Genomic DNA, 14672 nt, shown 5'->3' on the forward strand with positions numbered 1-14672 from the left:
CTCAGGTGTCCCCGTCTCGGTGGGATTAGGTTTCCTCAGGGCCGGTCATCTGAGACGCCCCGGCGGCCGTGTGTGCATGTGAGGTGCGGGCCAGCCCTCCACTGCAACTCGGGAGGCTTTCGTGCCTCTCCCAGGGCCCCCTGAGGGTGTCCCGAGGACCCCACCCCGAGGCTGGGCACTCCCCCGGTGCAGAAAGAGGGTCAGGGTGACCAGAAAACAGGAGGAGCATTGCTGGGGAGCCTACTTTGGCGGCTGGAGGAGGAGAAGCTGATGTGGGAATTAGTTGTTTTCTGGGGTAAGTTCTGAGACCCCTTGTCTACCCTGGGAATAGCTGGAAGAGTGGATTGAGATTGTGACAGTAAAGGATTGGAGCTCGACACACGGTTGTTGCTCAAGAAAGGTCAGGCGTTTCTCCTTCTCCTCCTCGAAGCACCCAGAGTAGGTGGTGAATAAATGGAAGACATTCTCAATAGCTGATAGTTCTCTCTCCCTGCCATGTGGCAGCTCTATCAATGCTAAATTAAGGCTGGACAGACAGAACGACCCCCTGACCTGTCCTCCTGGCTTAAACATTATGTAATTAAAATGAAAAAGAAGATATAAAAGTAACACCTCACCTGCAGGAGAGTCGAGTGGCTGAAGAAGACCACACCCCATGAGCCCCGGCACCCAGGCAGGGGAGTGCTGTGCAGATGGGAAGACCCCGGGAGGGGAACCATCCTGAGCCCTGGACCCAACCTGCCAGGGAGTTGCTGTGTGACTTTGAACAAGTTCCCTAACCTCTCTGAGCCTCCCTGTCCTCAATGCCAAATGAAAGGCTGGCACTAGGTGGAGTTCCTCTCTGTGTTCCCAGGGCAGGGTCAAGGGAGGGCAAACGGGTAGCTGGGACTGTCAGGGACATGCTATGAGAGGCAAGCTCTTCTCCAGGCTGCAGGGGAGAGGTGGGGAGGAACAGACTTTGCTCTTCTCAGTGGCCCACAGAGCCTGGGGTGGGGATGCTGACCCTGGGGGCGAGGTGCTGGCAGACCAGGCTATGCCTCCTCCTGCAGGACAGCCCTCACCCCGGGACAGAAGGATCTGGGCATGTGTGGCACCACTTCTCAGTTCTGCATTATTCAGAGGAAGCTCCGAGTGCCAGGTCTGCAGTGTGGGAAACAGGCCAAGTGCTGCTGAGAAGGGCAGCAGCGTCAGACCCTGGGGAGGAAAGCACCCAGGCCACAGCCACACCAACTTACCAATGGCCGTGAGGAAGAGCCCAGCCTGGTCAATGGGCATATTCCCCTCCTCCTCGTAGTAGTTGACGGTGACCTTGGCAGGGAGGGGTGCATTGGGAGGGAGAGAAGAGCAGAGATCACAGATCGCAGGTGGGGAAATCTACAGTGACCACCTCCCTGACTCACCTCTCACAGCCTGTCAAGCCAATTCTCCCCAAACATCCAAACCCCCTCCTCCAGGAAGCATTCCTGGGTTGGTGGGCTGCTTCTTTCAAATTATCCAACAGATAGGGGGCTCCCCTCCTCTCAGAGGGCATGCAGGGTGCTGACTGCTTACCTATGACCCCCGGTGCATTCTGCTGCCTGCCCCCTGCCCCGGCCCCCCCTCATCTGCCATGGTGTATGACTCGCTCCTGCTAAACCACCAGGGGGCGGGGCTGAGGTTGTTTTCTTTGGATAATGCCCAGTGCCATCACTCCACGGGGCGCATGGGGAGGTTCATAACTAGAGAAGCCAGCGAAGAGACGTCTGGTCTCAGCTTCATCACTTGGGCAAATCGCCCTGCTGCATGGGTACTCGGCACCCCATTTAATACACGAGGAGGCCAAGGATGTTTGGGGCTGTAACTTCCAGTGATTCTAGTATATCACTCAGCAGCCCACAGCTTTAACCTTCCACGAAGCCATCATTCCACGGTCTGGCCTTGAGCTTGCCTCCAGTCCAGCAGCCACCAGCCACGGGTGTGTCCTGCGCACATGCACGTGGCAAATCTGATCTGAGATGTGCTCTAAGTGTGACAGAGACTTGGTATGAAAAAGAACGTACGCTAGCTCATGAATTTTTTTTTTTATGTTGGCATCATGTCAGAGTAATAATACGGTGATCTATGGAGTTAAGGAAAATACACTACTAAAATGGAGTCCACCTGTCTCTTTCTGTTCTTTGAGTGTGGCCACTAGGAACGTGGCAATGACAAGTGTGGCTCGAATTCTGTTTGTGTTGGATGGCGCTGCTCTCGCTTGGCCCCGGGTTCCCACCGCCCTCCGAGGACCTCCCCAGCCGGGGTACCTTGTCACTGCTGGCCTCGGCGCTCGCCTGGCTCATGGTGACCCGCAGCGTGGTGCTGGGCGACAGAAGCCAGCGCTGTTTGCCGTTGGTGGCCACCTCCTCGGCCTGCCCGTCACGCACCACCTCCACCCTCACGCGCTCTGAGTGCTTCAGGCTGAAGGTCTGGGCCTCGGCTGGGGCTGCGCTGTAGGGAGAGAGGAGACAGGGTCATGGAGGGGGGATCCCAGGGCCGGTGGGATGAAGCGCTTCCAAAAAGGACTCCTGGAGGGGCGGGGCTGCAGGGACCCCCCCCCCCCACCGGGTGGCCAGGTCTGGGGGACCCCCAAGGACCCAGCTGCACTACAATCACCCGGTAGTGGGGAGGATACTTGGTAACAATACAGGTTCCTTGGGCCAGTCTTGTACCCACTGAGCCAGAATGTTCGGGGGCGGGGCCTGGGGATCTGAATTCTTAACAGGCTTCCTTGTGCTTCTGAGGGACAGCCATGTGGGCCCCTAAGGGTGCAGGTACTGAGGCCCAGACCAAGAAACGAGTTTGCTCCAAAGGTAGCGCCCACCCCCAGTCCAGCGTGCGAACTGCAGGCAGAACTTGACCGGAGGGCACGAGGCAGGTGTCAAAGCGCTGGGTTTGCCCAGGGAAGGAGCCTGGGACTTGGGTCCTCAAGGGGCAGGGGTGGGCTGGCTCTGTCACAAAGATCCCTCCCTCCCACCACACGTTCTTTCCCAGCTTGGAACTCCCTCCTCTGAGAGTCATTCCTAGGGGCTGAGAGTTATTCCTAGGGGTTCTGGAGTGGTTTTCTGTTAAAGGCTGATACCTTTGGAATTCTTTTTTTTTTTTTAAATTTTATTTGTCAGAGAGACAGCGAGCACAAGCAGGGGGAGCTGCAGGCAGAGGGAAAAGCAGGCTCCCCGCTGAGCAGGGAGACCGATGCGGGGCTCGATCCCAGGACCCGGGGATCGGTGACCTGAGCCGAAGGCTGATGCTTAACCGACTGAGCCACCCAGGCGTCCTAGTACTTTCGGAATTCTTGAAAAGCCATGAAGATGTCAGGGCAGGAAACGGACTGGTTTGATCTGGTTGCTATATGCATGTCTGTGTGCCCCCAAATTTACACGCCGAAGCCCTGACCCCCACCCAACATGATTGCATTTGAAGAGAGGGCTTTCAGAAGATAGAATTAAATGAAGTCATGAGCACGAGGTCTGATCCGATAGGACTGGTCGCCTTGTAAGAAGGGGAAGAGAGATCTTTCTCTCTCCCACACTCCGAGGAAGGCCGTATGAGCTCATAGTGAGAAAGTGGCCGCCTGCAGGCCAGGAAGAGCTCCCACTCCAACTCGACCACACTGGCCCCTGATCTCGGACTTCCAGCCTCCAGGACTGTGAGAGATTCATTTCTTTGTTTAAGCCACCCAGCCCACGGTGTTTTGTTACTGGTTTAAGACACTGGTTTAAGGGGAGGTGATAGGAAGGATGGGGAGACTGGGGGAGGAAGGTGCTCAGGGCAGACAGTTTTGTTAAATCCAGTCCCTGGTCTGAAGGTTTCCAGAGGCTAAAGAGGGCTCAGAGGGATTTAGGTGGGATCCTCATGGGATTTGGGACTAAGATAGGTACAAGTGTCTGCCTCAAAGCCACATCAGCTATTCTGAGGGCCTGGCGCTCCTGGGTTCCAGAATAGTTTTCTACTATGGTTGGGCATCAGAATCAGCCGGGGGTGCAGTCTAAATCTCTGGGTTTTTGTTTTTTGTTTTGTTAAGGCTAGAGATCAGTAGGTCCTTTCCCTGGAGAGTCTGGCTGGCAGGGCGGAGGTCGGGTTGGATGAGAGGTTTCCACCAGTGGTTCTCAGAGCTCAGCAGCATTACCTGAAAGGCTTGTCTACACGCCGATTGCCCTCCTCAGAGTTTCAGATCCGGTAGGTCTGCAGTGGGGCCCCCATCTCCAGGAATGGCTGGTGATGCTGGCCCAGGCCTACACTCTGAGAACCACTGGTCTAGACATTCAGCAGTGTGGCCTGGTGGTGAGAGCTCTGGGGTGGCCGAGGCCATGAGTGTGAGTCCCGCAGGGTCTCTCTGAGGACCCAGGCCACCGACTGCAGGTGCTGCTGGTAAAGACCACTGGTCTGGGGGCCACTGTGGGAGAGTGCGGGCAAGGGTCTGGCAGTCCACGCCTGGGCCTGGGAGAGGAGCTTGAAAAAAAGCTCCAAGGCCACCCTGTTTCTTGTCCATCTGCCCCCTTCTAAATTCCTTAGCCCCTCACGGGGCCACTGGGCTGATCGGAGGCTGCATACTCGTCGGCAGTGGTCTGCTGCCATCTGTCCACACCCATCAGTAGGAGAAGCAGAGTCTCAGCAAAAACCCTGGATTGGGGGTACTTTCGCATAAGATGTGGGTTTGGGCCCAATTTTGCCACTGAGTCGCTGAGGGAGACTTGAGTGTCCATCCGCCGACCTGGAAGACACCCGCCCACCCCCGCTGCCCCACAGGCTTCGTCCCTCGTCCCTCACCGGGCAGGGGCAGCCCTTCATCTCAGGGTGTTGCCATGGGGTACCTGTCCTCCTCTGGATTGCGAGCCCCTGAGGGCAGGGTCTGTCCTCTTCCATCCCTCCTCTTTCAGAGTCCAGCGTAGGGCTGGGCACGCCGCACACACCCCAGCAAAGAGGGTGGAGCCAAGCGGGACGGAGGCGAGACGCTTAGAAGTGCCTGGTGGCATTGCCCAGGGATGCACAATCGAAAAGAAAATTTATGTATTTATTAAATGTGTTATCTTCTTATGGCCATTGATAAAGGATTGCTACTTATGGTAATGATATAAGATCTCCATTTATTTATTTTTTAAAGTAGGCTCCATGCCCAATGTGGGGCTTAAACTCAGGACCTTGAGATCGAGAGTCACACGCTCTGCCAACCGAGCCAGCCAGACACCCCATAAGATCTCCATTTAAAACAAAGTAATAGGGGCGCCTGGGTGGCTCAGTCAGTTAAGCGTCCACCTTCAGCTCAGGTCATGATCTCGGGGTCCTGGGATCGAGTCCCTCATCAGGGAGTCTGCTTCTCCCTCTCCCTCTGCCCCTCTCTGCCCCCCCCCCGCCCTCCCCGCTTGCGCTCTCTGCTCTCTCTCGTACTGTCTCAAATAAATAAATAAAACCTTAAAAAAACCCCAAAGTAATAAAATGTGAGCTGATGTAAAGAAAAATGTTAAGTTATTAGCACTACACGTGGAATATGGTTAGTCTGAGCAATGGTGGGTGGGCTCGGGTCAGGGAAATACGCCTCTAGTGTAAGTCCCAGCCTCGACCATCAACTTGCTGGATGGCCTGGGGCAAGGCACTTTCCCTCTGTTTCACCAAGTGTGACATGGGAGCGTGGCACTGGGTAGGGGTGGTGCTGGCATCCGGGCAGCGCAGAGGGGGCAAGCCCTGGACAAACGGGTAAGGAGGGAGGCATGGAAAAGCTGGGGATCACTTGGCTGGGTCCCCACTCTCCTTTAAGTAGAGCCACTGAGATTTCACCTGGTTTTACATATTGGGTTTCTGCATACAGTTCTATTTAGGAAAAAGAATGCTTTACAAACTCACGGGGCAGGATGAGTTTTGGGACCCGACTCTGACAATAGCCACTTTAAGCGATGTCTCCTGCCGCCTTCGTCCCTCTGGGCCGGGGAGAAAGCGGAGGAGGCCCCAGAGGCTCAGGGGCTTAACGCCCTGCCCGCATGGGCGCTCCAGGGCCCCACACCCTCCTACCCCAGCACCAGCCCTGCTCTGAGCTGAGCAAACAGCTATTCTTGGAGCCGCCCTGGCAGAAGCAACAAAGGCGCCCATTGTCCCCTGCGGATTCTGCTGGCTTTGCCTCCCTGCCCAGGAAGAACCTCGCAGAACTCATCCCCCAGAAACCCGAGACCCAGGGGCTGGGGGCAGCTCGACTGACTGTCCCTGGAGGCTGCAGGGAGGGGCCCAGGATGGTGTCGAGGGAGAGAGTGGGGGTACTGGTGGTGGCCATGACCTCCTGCTTGTGGGATGGAGACTAAAGATAGTGAGCCCAGGACAGGCTGCCAGTCCCCGGGACATCTGCCCCACTGACCATCGCACCCCAGTGCCCAGGACAGGGCCACGCTCCATATATATTTTGGGAATAAATGAATGATTGAACCCACCCTTCTTGGTTTCCCAAACTGTATTACCAGAGGGATTAAAAAAAAGGACATCAGGTTACTTGCTTGCTTGAAAATATTCAGTGGCTCCTGAGTGCCAGCCGATATGATAAAAGCTGGGACCCAACCAGTGACATTCAGCCCCTGGGTCTCAGCTTGACTCTCCAGCCTCTCAGGCCTGCACTATCCTGGCTCACTATGGCACTTTGCAAATGCAGTTCCTTCTACCTTTCCTTTCCCTGACTGCTCTGCCGGGCAACTGACCATCCCTCCTTAAAGACCCGACTCAATACATTTGTCTCCATCCGTGTCTTTTTCCCTTGTAGCTCCTTGAAGGTGGGGGTTGTCTCTTCTTTCTGTTTCAGCCCCTAGCCCATTCCAGGCTCACAGTAGCTCTAAGTGTTTGCTGAAGGAAGGGCTGGAAGAGCAGGGCTTGCTTATGTGGTCACTTATGCCCTCAACACATACTGACCGAGGACTTACTATGTGTCAGGAATAGTTCTAGGTGCTAGGGGTAGATCAGCAAAAGAGAGAACATGTTCCCTGGGCCCATGGGGCACATGTTCTCGTGGAAGAGGAAGACTTTCAGTGGGTTACACAGCTGATGATGTGGCTTTGGCGGTGAGAATGACTTTAACATAGAAGCGTGGGGTGCCATGAAGCCCTGGTCTGCAGGTCAAGGAGGGCTTCCTGGAGGAAGGGGCATTGGAGCTGGGGTCTAACCCTATATTCTGAAGGACAGCAAGAATTAACTAGACCAGTGGATCTTAAATTTGGAGTGTGTGTCAGCATTATCTGAAGGGCCTGTTAAAACATAGATTGTTGGACCATCCCATCTCTGACTTAGCTGATCTGGGGTGGAGCCTGAGAAACACGGTTTACATTTCTTTTTCTCCCCTAGATTGGCAGGGGAACAGTTGACAAATATAATTACATATATTTAAAGTGCCCAACATGATGACTTGCTGTACGTATTACATTGTGGAAAGAAACTATGCTTCTTTCTTTTCTTAGTTTTATAATTCATCTAATGGCAAATTAACAAGGGTTATCTTCCCAAAAGTTATGACACCAAATGTGCTATCATTTCTTGAGGCTGATCAGATACCTAGAATCATGGGCACTTCCCACAGAAGAGGCATGATATAAATCAGACATGGTTGATCACCAGTGTTTATAAAACCAGACCTGGGGAAGGACCAAGGCCTGGCAACACAGGCATGGTCTTAACATCACGAATGTGTAGCCTGGAAACTGCATTTCTAACAAGTTCCCAGCTGCTGTTGTCACCGCTGCTGGTCCAGGGACCACAGTTTGAGAACCAGCGAATTGGACAAAGAGAGGAGGAGGAGGAGCAGAGATTTCCAGGCAGCACGGACAGCCTGGGTGGGGGCCGAGGTGGACATAAGCCCAGTGTGTTGGAGGAAACGGAGGGAGATCAGTGTGGCTGCAGTGGGTGAGCAGGGGGAGGGCAGTGGCGGAGAGGACCCAGCTCGTGGCGAGGAGCTGGCCTTTCCCCCCCGAGGGCACTGAAGGCTTTGGGGGGGGCATGATTGTTTTTGCACTGAAGACAGATCACCCAGGGTGCAGAGTGGGAAATGCATTTCCGGAGAGCAAAACTGGAAGTGGCGGACTCAGGGAGAGGGTGAGCGCAGGTGTCTGGGCGAGTCATGATGGCGGTGTGGGACAAGGTGGTGGCCGTGGGGATGGAGAGAAATGACGGTCGGTTGGTGTCGAACAAAGGAACTTTGAGCAAGACTGGAGCGCAGTGTCGGATGTAGAAGAGGGATGTTTCCTGAGCCCAGCCCAAGGCAATGGGCTTTGTGAGCTAACATCAGCTCAGCCCCACAAATGCTGTATGGCCTCTGGGGAGCCAGTCAGTCTCTCTGCTCTTCACTCACTCAGTGGGGAGGTCACCGACTTGGCCTCGCAGCCCTGGGGTGCCCACTCAGCCCCAGGCTTGAGGGCCTGATGTGCCTGCTCCTCGCTGACATCTGGCCCTCTCAGCTTATCCACCTGTCCCAGGCCTCGTTAACACCAGCCAGGGATCACGCCCCCAGCGAACCCCGCTCCGGGCACTGCGGGTGTGACATCCTGCCCCCGGGTCTTTGCAGGAGTCTGAGGGGGTTCGTAGGTGCCAACCTGGCACGCAAGCCCAGGGCAAGCAGCCTCAAGGACAGGGATGAGGGGAGGAAGGCGAAGCCCTCAGCTTGGCATCATGGGGGCTGGAGCCCCGAGGTGGGTAGCTGCCCTGCACGGGGGATGCGTCTATCTTCAGCTGGCCCCCTTCTCTGCCTGGTGACCTTGGCTGCTTCTTTCACTGGGCACTGGTGCTTCCAGCTGGCCCTCTCCTTAGGGCAGAAACAATTGAATCTGTGGTCACTCCTTCCCCAGACACCTTCGATAACTCCCCACTGCCTGTGTAACAGTCTAACACCTGAGCCTGGGAATCAAAGCCCTGGTTTGAGCTCATTGAGTCTCCAGCCTTGCGCTGAAGGCTACTGAGTCTATGCTCTTTCTGCCCCCATGTGTCCCAACTGTCCTGCCAGGCACCATTGCCCCCGCATGGCATGTCCTGGTCACACTGTGAACCCCCATCCATCCTCAGCTTGGTTACCACCTCCTCCAGGAGGTCTTTCTTGTTCTCATCTGCCAGGACTCCTTCCTCCCCTCCCCTTTGTTGGTGCCTAAAACAGCACCTAGAACAAATGCTATTCAACATTTCTCTCCCCTGAGTGTTATGGATGCTTTGAGGCCGAAGCTCATTATTGTTTTAATAATATTACAATAAGCCCAATACTAATTCATGATAGTGACTTGCTGGGTATTTATCATGTGCCAGGCACTGTTCTAAGCCCTTGGCCCACATGATCTCAGTCCATCCTTTCGGAACCCCATGAGGCCTGTATCGATATCATCCCTTTTTACAGATGAGCGTGTTGAGACCTGCAGAGAGTGAGCACTTGATCCAAGTCTCAGGGACAGTAATGGCAGAGTGTGAGGTAAACTCAAGCTCTCTGAGCTCCTGGTCGGGCTGCTCCCTTTCTGGGGGACTATCTACAGGTTATAGTCTTCCCTAAAGGTCCCCTAGTGGGGATAGGGGAATGTTGGGCCTGGCTCAGGGGAGGAGCACAGGAGAGGCCTGAAGGAACCTCTAGAGCCCCCTACTTATTTTGTAGGTGGGGTCAGAGGCCCAGAAAATGGACACCAAAGGCTTGGATGAGTGGCCTAGATAGACAGGCTTGGGCCAGTCAAAGCCCCTGGCCATGGAGCCTGGCAGGGCTGGGCAGGCAGAGCTGCCTCTGAAAACTGGTCTTCCCCTGCCTGCCCCCCCCCCCCATCTAACAGGTGTCCCTGTCCAGATGGGGTGGGGGGTGACACAGTGGTGAGCTCCTATCACTATGCCCCCAACCTGATGCAGGGCCCTGTGGGCAGGAAGGGAAGCCTCTCAGGGATCCCAGTTGTACAAGGGGCTGTGGGCTTGACACACAGGGCACCAGGTCCTCCTTAGACTAGTCTGAAACCAGAGCCGTGGAGCAGCTCCTGGCAAGACCTCCTTTTCAGGGTTGAGAGTGCTGGGTACTGTTCTAATTTATGAGGCCACCTGACCTGGCCTGATTCCTCCTACTGTCATTCTCTTAGGAGCAAGTGTTGCTCTGGCCAGGCTCGGCCACATGCCCTTGACCTTCCACTGGCCAGTGCGACAGCGCTCATCCCTTGAGGCTGGGGGGTGGAGAGCTCAGCCCAGTGACAGCTCAATCTTCATGCATCACTGGCCACATCCACCCATTCATTTACTCAATGAAGGAGCCCTTCACTGATGTGAGGGCTGGAGGTACAGGGCAGTAAGGAAGGCAGAGGGTGTGGAGGGGGACACTCCTGAAACATAAGTCCCAGAAGACAGCCTGGCAGAGTGGTCTGGGACCTGGGCGTGGCACCGCCACCGTTTGACTGCTGTGTCAACTTGCACAAGCATTCCTATCTCAGTTTCCCCAACTAAGGGGGCCAGGAACAGTACCTAACTCCTAAAATTGTTGTGAGGTTTAAACACGTGTAAATTTACTAAATACATGTGAGATGAGTATGGAAGGTGTTAGGAAGGCAGTCTGGGACAGAATAAGTGTTCAATAAATGTCAGCAAGTAATATTAAGTAAATAAGATCTGCAGAAGGAAAAATGGTACGGAGGTGGAGAGTGCCTGGGGCTTGAGGTGGGATACCACGAAACAAGGGTAGTGAAGAACACTGCTCAGAGGAGGTGACGTCTGAGCTAAGCCTTGATGGATGAAATGTCAGGCTTGCAGAGGTCTGGGGAATAGTACTCCAGGCAGAGGGAATAGCACGTACAAAGGTCCTGTGGCACGAATGAGCTTGGTGTGGTCAAGAGCTAATAGCATCCACAAAACCAACGTGGCCAGAGTGCAGTGTGTGCAGGGTAGTTGGCAGGAGATGGGATCAGTGAGGCAGGGCCTGGCTCTCTCAGGGATGGGGAGACCATGGCACCCCACTTCTCTAATGCTTCTAACTGGATCACAGACCTCCCCTCCTTGGCCTTTGTCCTAAGGATATTTTCTAACACACTCACACCAACCGAGCAATGGGGAGGAAGTCTAAGAGTTGAGGGAGTGAGATGGTGAATTTTGATTCTCCAGGCTCTTCCCCAAGGTGGGGTACATCTCTGTACCCTTCCCTGTTTTCTCAGCATTTTACTGTGCCTGCTCCTCCTGCCCCAGTACCCTCTGCCTATCTTCTGCCCGAGAGTGATGGGCAAGACCCCGTCAGGAAAAATGACCAGTCAGCCTCTGCCTTGGGGTATCCCAGGGGAGGGGGTGGGGGATCGCTCCCACCTCATCCTGAGGTCAAATGTAATTAGGAGAATCTTCTGCAGAGGCAAGAGACCATTGTTAAGGTCATCTGTGCCCTGAAGCTCCTGCAGACTTTAGGAAACGGATCCTGACCTTTCTTCCCCAGAGAGAAGGGGATGCCTCGCACTCCCCTGGACAGATGCATAAACCAAGGGAGGGAGAGGAGAAGCTGTCTACACAGCCCGGTTTGTGGGTCAGTGGGACAGTCAGGCACAGTGTGATCACCCCGTTACTTGACTCCAAGGTTGCCCTTTCTCCCGGCTCTGGGGGTGTCTCCGCAGGGAAACCAAAGTTGAGTAGGGAGGTTGAAACCGACATGGAGAGGCCACTCGCTCTGTGCCCTCTCCAGCTTCAAGCCCGAAGCAGATGGGGACCCTGGTCAGCCCCAGCGAGGAAGCAGCTGCCGGGTAAAGGGACTGTCGGGGAGAGGGTGTGGGCGAGGCGCACATGTGCCAGATCTAAGGGAAGATGCTTGGGACTGAGAGAAGGAAACAGGAAGTACCTTTAACAACTGCTGCAAAGTAAATCTCTAGGAAAAAATAATCCCTTCTTCCTTTTTTTCTGTGCCTTTACTTACTTATAGCTCGCTGGAAACCAGCACTCAGAATGTGCCTGGGTCAGGGCATCTACTCCCAAGGGTGGGTCAACCATAGGGTCTGCTGAGGACCCCCCTGAGCGACCCCCTCACCCACAGGGGAGGCCCCCGCTGTGTGTCTGCAGGGAAGGGGGGCAGCGCGTGCATCTCAGGAAAGGGGGCCCAAGCCCTTGGGAAGGGGGGGTGGGTGTTGAGACTTGTTCATTCACTTTTGTCACTCAGGAAGTGAGGGGTCCAAACATACTCCCTTACTAACTGGGCCCAGGTCCACCAGGCCTTGCCCCTTGATGTCTCCTTGGAGACCCTGGGTGGGGGGGCATTATGTGGGGTCCAGAGTCAGAATCTGTGTCTGAGTCCAGAAGGACTCGGTGGGAAGTGCAGGGTTGAAAGGGGGTGGGTGAAGTGTTTGGGGGCAATGGAGGGTGGAAGAGACCCAGGCCAAGAGGGTCACCCAGTTCAACTTGCTAGTTTTAAAGTCACACAGAAGAGAGTGGAGGTTAAGAGCATGGGTTCTGAGTCAGACAGACCTGGACCCGAATCCTGTGTGACATCGGGCGACTGGCCTCACTTCTCTGAGCCCTGCTTCCTCATCTACAAAATGGGATGATCTCAGCATGACCCCCAAGGTCTGTGGTGAGGAAGATACAAGAGAATGCATTTGGTTTCCAAGTGCTCACTAATATCCCTGCTATTATTCATATTAACACTAGCTCTTACCACTCCCGGATACTAGGAGGGACATGAGCAGTAATAGCCCGTCTCCTTTGTTCTAGAAGAGGCTTCCTTCCACTAGACCAGTGGTTCTCAACTGGAGGTGTTTTTGTCCTCCTGCTAGGGGACTGCTGGCATTATCTGGAGACATTTTGGGTTGTCACAGTGGCAGGGGGGTTACTACGAGCATCTAGGGGTTAAGAAGCCAGGGACGCCGCTAAACATTCTACAACGCACAGAACAGCCCCCCACAACAAACGATGATCCGGCTCCAAATGCAGTAGAGCTGAGGGTCGGAACCCCTGCCTGTGCTATTCAGTACTGGGACAACCAGCTACCTGTGGATGTTGAGCACCTGAAATTCAGTGAGTCTGCACTGAGACGAGCCCTATGTATAAGATACACATTGGATTTCAAAGACTTAGTATGAAAAAAGACAATGTAAACTATCTCCTTAATCATTTTTATATTGATTAGATATTGGAGCGCTAGTGTTTTAGATCTCTTGGGTTAAATAAAATATATTATGAAAATTAATTTCACCTCTTTATTTGAATCCTAAAAAACGTGGCTGCTAGGAAATTAAATGTACACCTGCGGCTCTCTGTGGCTGGCATGTTATTTCTGCTGGATGGCGCTGGTGTAGACTCTTGGGGTTCTACTCTTGGGGGTGATGGGGTCTTGAGTGAAGTGCAGCTGGGAGACTGGGGTCATCGTGGCAGTGGTGGCTTTCTTGAGAAAGGACACAGAGGATCATCACACCTCTGCCCCCTGCCAGCGGGAGGATGAGGAGTCCACCCCTGCCCCATGCACTGCCCCGCTGGGGTTGGGCCTCTCTCTTCCAGGACAGGGGAGGGCAGGAGGCCCGAGCATGGCCCCCCTCTTTTCTCCCCATCCCCCCACCGGAGGCACCATGCCAGCCTTTCAGGCTGCAGCAAAGTGCCTCAGTGAACAAACAGGCGGGTATAGGGACAGCTGAGGCTTAGAGACCTCAGTGTGCTGGCTCCCAGCCCGCTCCCTGCAGTGCCCGGTTTAGGATCGGGGGTGGGGAGGAGAGGGGAGCTCTTCCAGGCCACTGAGGCCGGGACCACAGTCCCCTGCTGTGTTATGACCCTCAGAAACCACCCTTGAGGTTTCCATGTGGACAACTGAGACCAGGGGCAGATGAGCGGAGAGGGTCCCTGGTCTGCATGGTGACGGGGCCCTTGTCCTCGCAGAAGGAGGCTGGGGCCCTAGTGGTATCAGCGTGGCCAGTGCCTGCTGAAGAGGTGGCAGGGGACTGGCTGGGCAGGGCTGGCAGGGCCACCGGAGGTGACCGAGAAGATGGGCTGGGGAGGGTGTGTGGGAAGACACAGGGATGGGATTTGATGAGGGCCTGGGGGAGGCGGGGTGCTCTGGATGACAGAATGATTTGGGAGCGATAAGGCACATTGGCACCTCCAGCTCAGCTCAAGGCACAGAGAGGTTAGCGGACCTGCCCGAGGTTATCAACGTGGGGTCCCACCTTAGAGTCCTGCATGCTCCCTCCTGCAGCGCTGACCCGTCCCACTCTAGTTAGGCGGAAACATTTTGCATGCTTGGAATAGAGGGCTGCTTTGATAGAATGCTCATGGAATGATCCTGCCGGCACCCTCTCCACCCACACCAGCCACATCTTTGCAAGGATGCCCCACAGAATACAGGAGGTGGACCTTTGGACTTGCCTGCTTCCTGGGGGCTGGGGGCAGTGGGGAGGGGCATGACCTCAATTTCCCCACCCTATGTCCTGCTGTCTCAGAAATCCTGCACCCCACCCAAATTTGTGGGCCAGAGAAGAGGGGGAGGGAACAGGGTGCCGTCAGGGACGCTCTTCTGCCAAAGACCCTGCCCCTGCACCCTCCAGCCTGGCAGAACCAAGTCCTCCCCAACCCCAGGGTGAAGTCAGGGGAAGGCATTCAGGGACATGGAGCTCACAGCCAGTGCCTGGGGACAGGCAACCACCAGCAGCCCCCACAGGGCGAAATTGGAGCCTGAGTAGCCCCCAGGGCCAGATTCCACCCCAAGGCAGCTCCCCTCTGGCCCGGCCCCACGCCCC

At 55.1% G+C, this 14672-nt stretch overlaps 1 protein-coding gene and 1 non-coding gene across 2 annotated transcripts in view; both read right to left on the minus strand.

Moving 5' to 3' along the window:
* Positions 1 to 14672, minus strand: part of PADI2 (peptidyl arginine deiminase 2) — a 41974-nt gene that overhangs the window by 26515 nt on the left and 787 nt on the right. The window contains exons 2-3 of the mRNA XM_021684383.2: positions 2283 to 2466; positions 1236 to 1308 (exon numbers count right to left, since the gene is read on the minus strand). Coding sequence (XP_021540058.1) covers positions 1236 to 1308; positions 2283 to 2466 — 257 coding nt within the window. The remainder of the gene's footprint in view (positions 1 to 1235; positions 1309 to 2282; positions 2467 to 14672) is intronic.
* On the minus strand, positions 7588 to 7720 carry LOC123324741. The gene has a single exon (XR_006540008.1). It is a non-coding gene; the product is annotated as a small nucleolar RNA SNORA72 (small nucleolar RNA).

Source organism: Neomonachus schauinslandi, chromosome 4, assembly GCF_002201575.2.
Source record: "Neomonachus schauinslandi chromosome 4, ASM220157v2, whole genome shotgun sequence".
Classification (NCBI taxonomy): domain Eukaryota; kingdom Metazoa; phylum Chordata; class Mammalia; order Carnivora; family Phocidae; genus Neomonachus; species Neomonachus schauinslandi.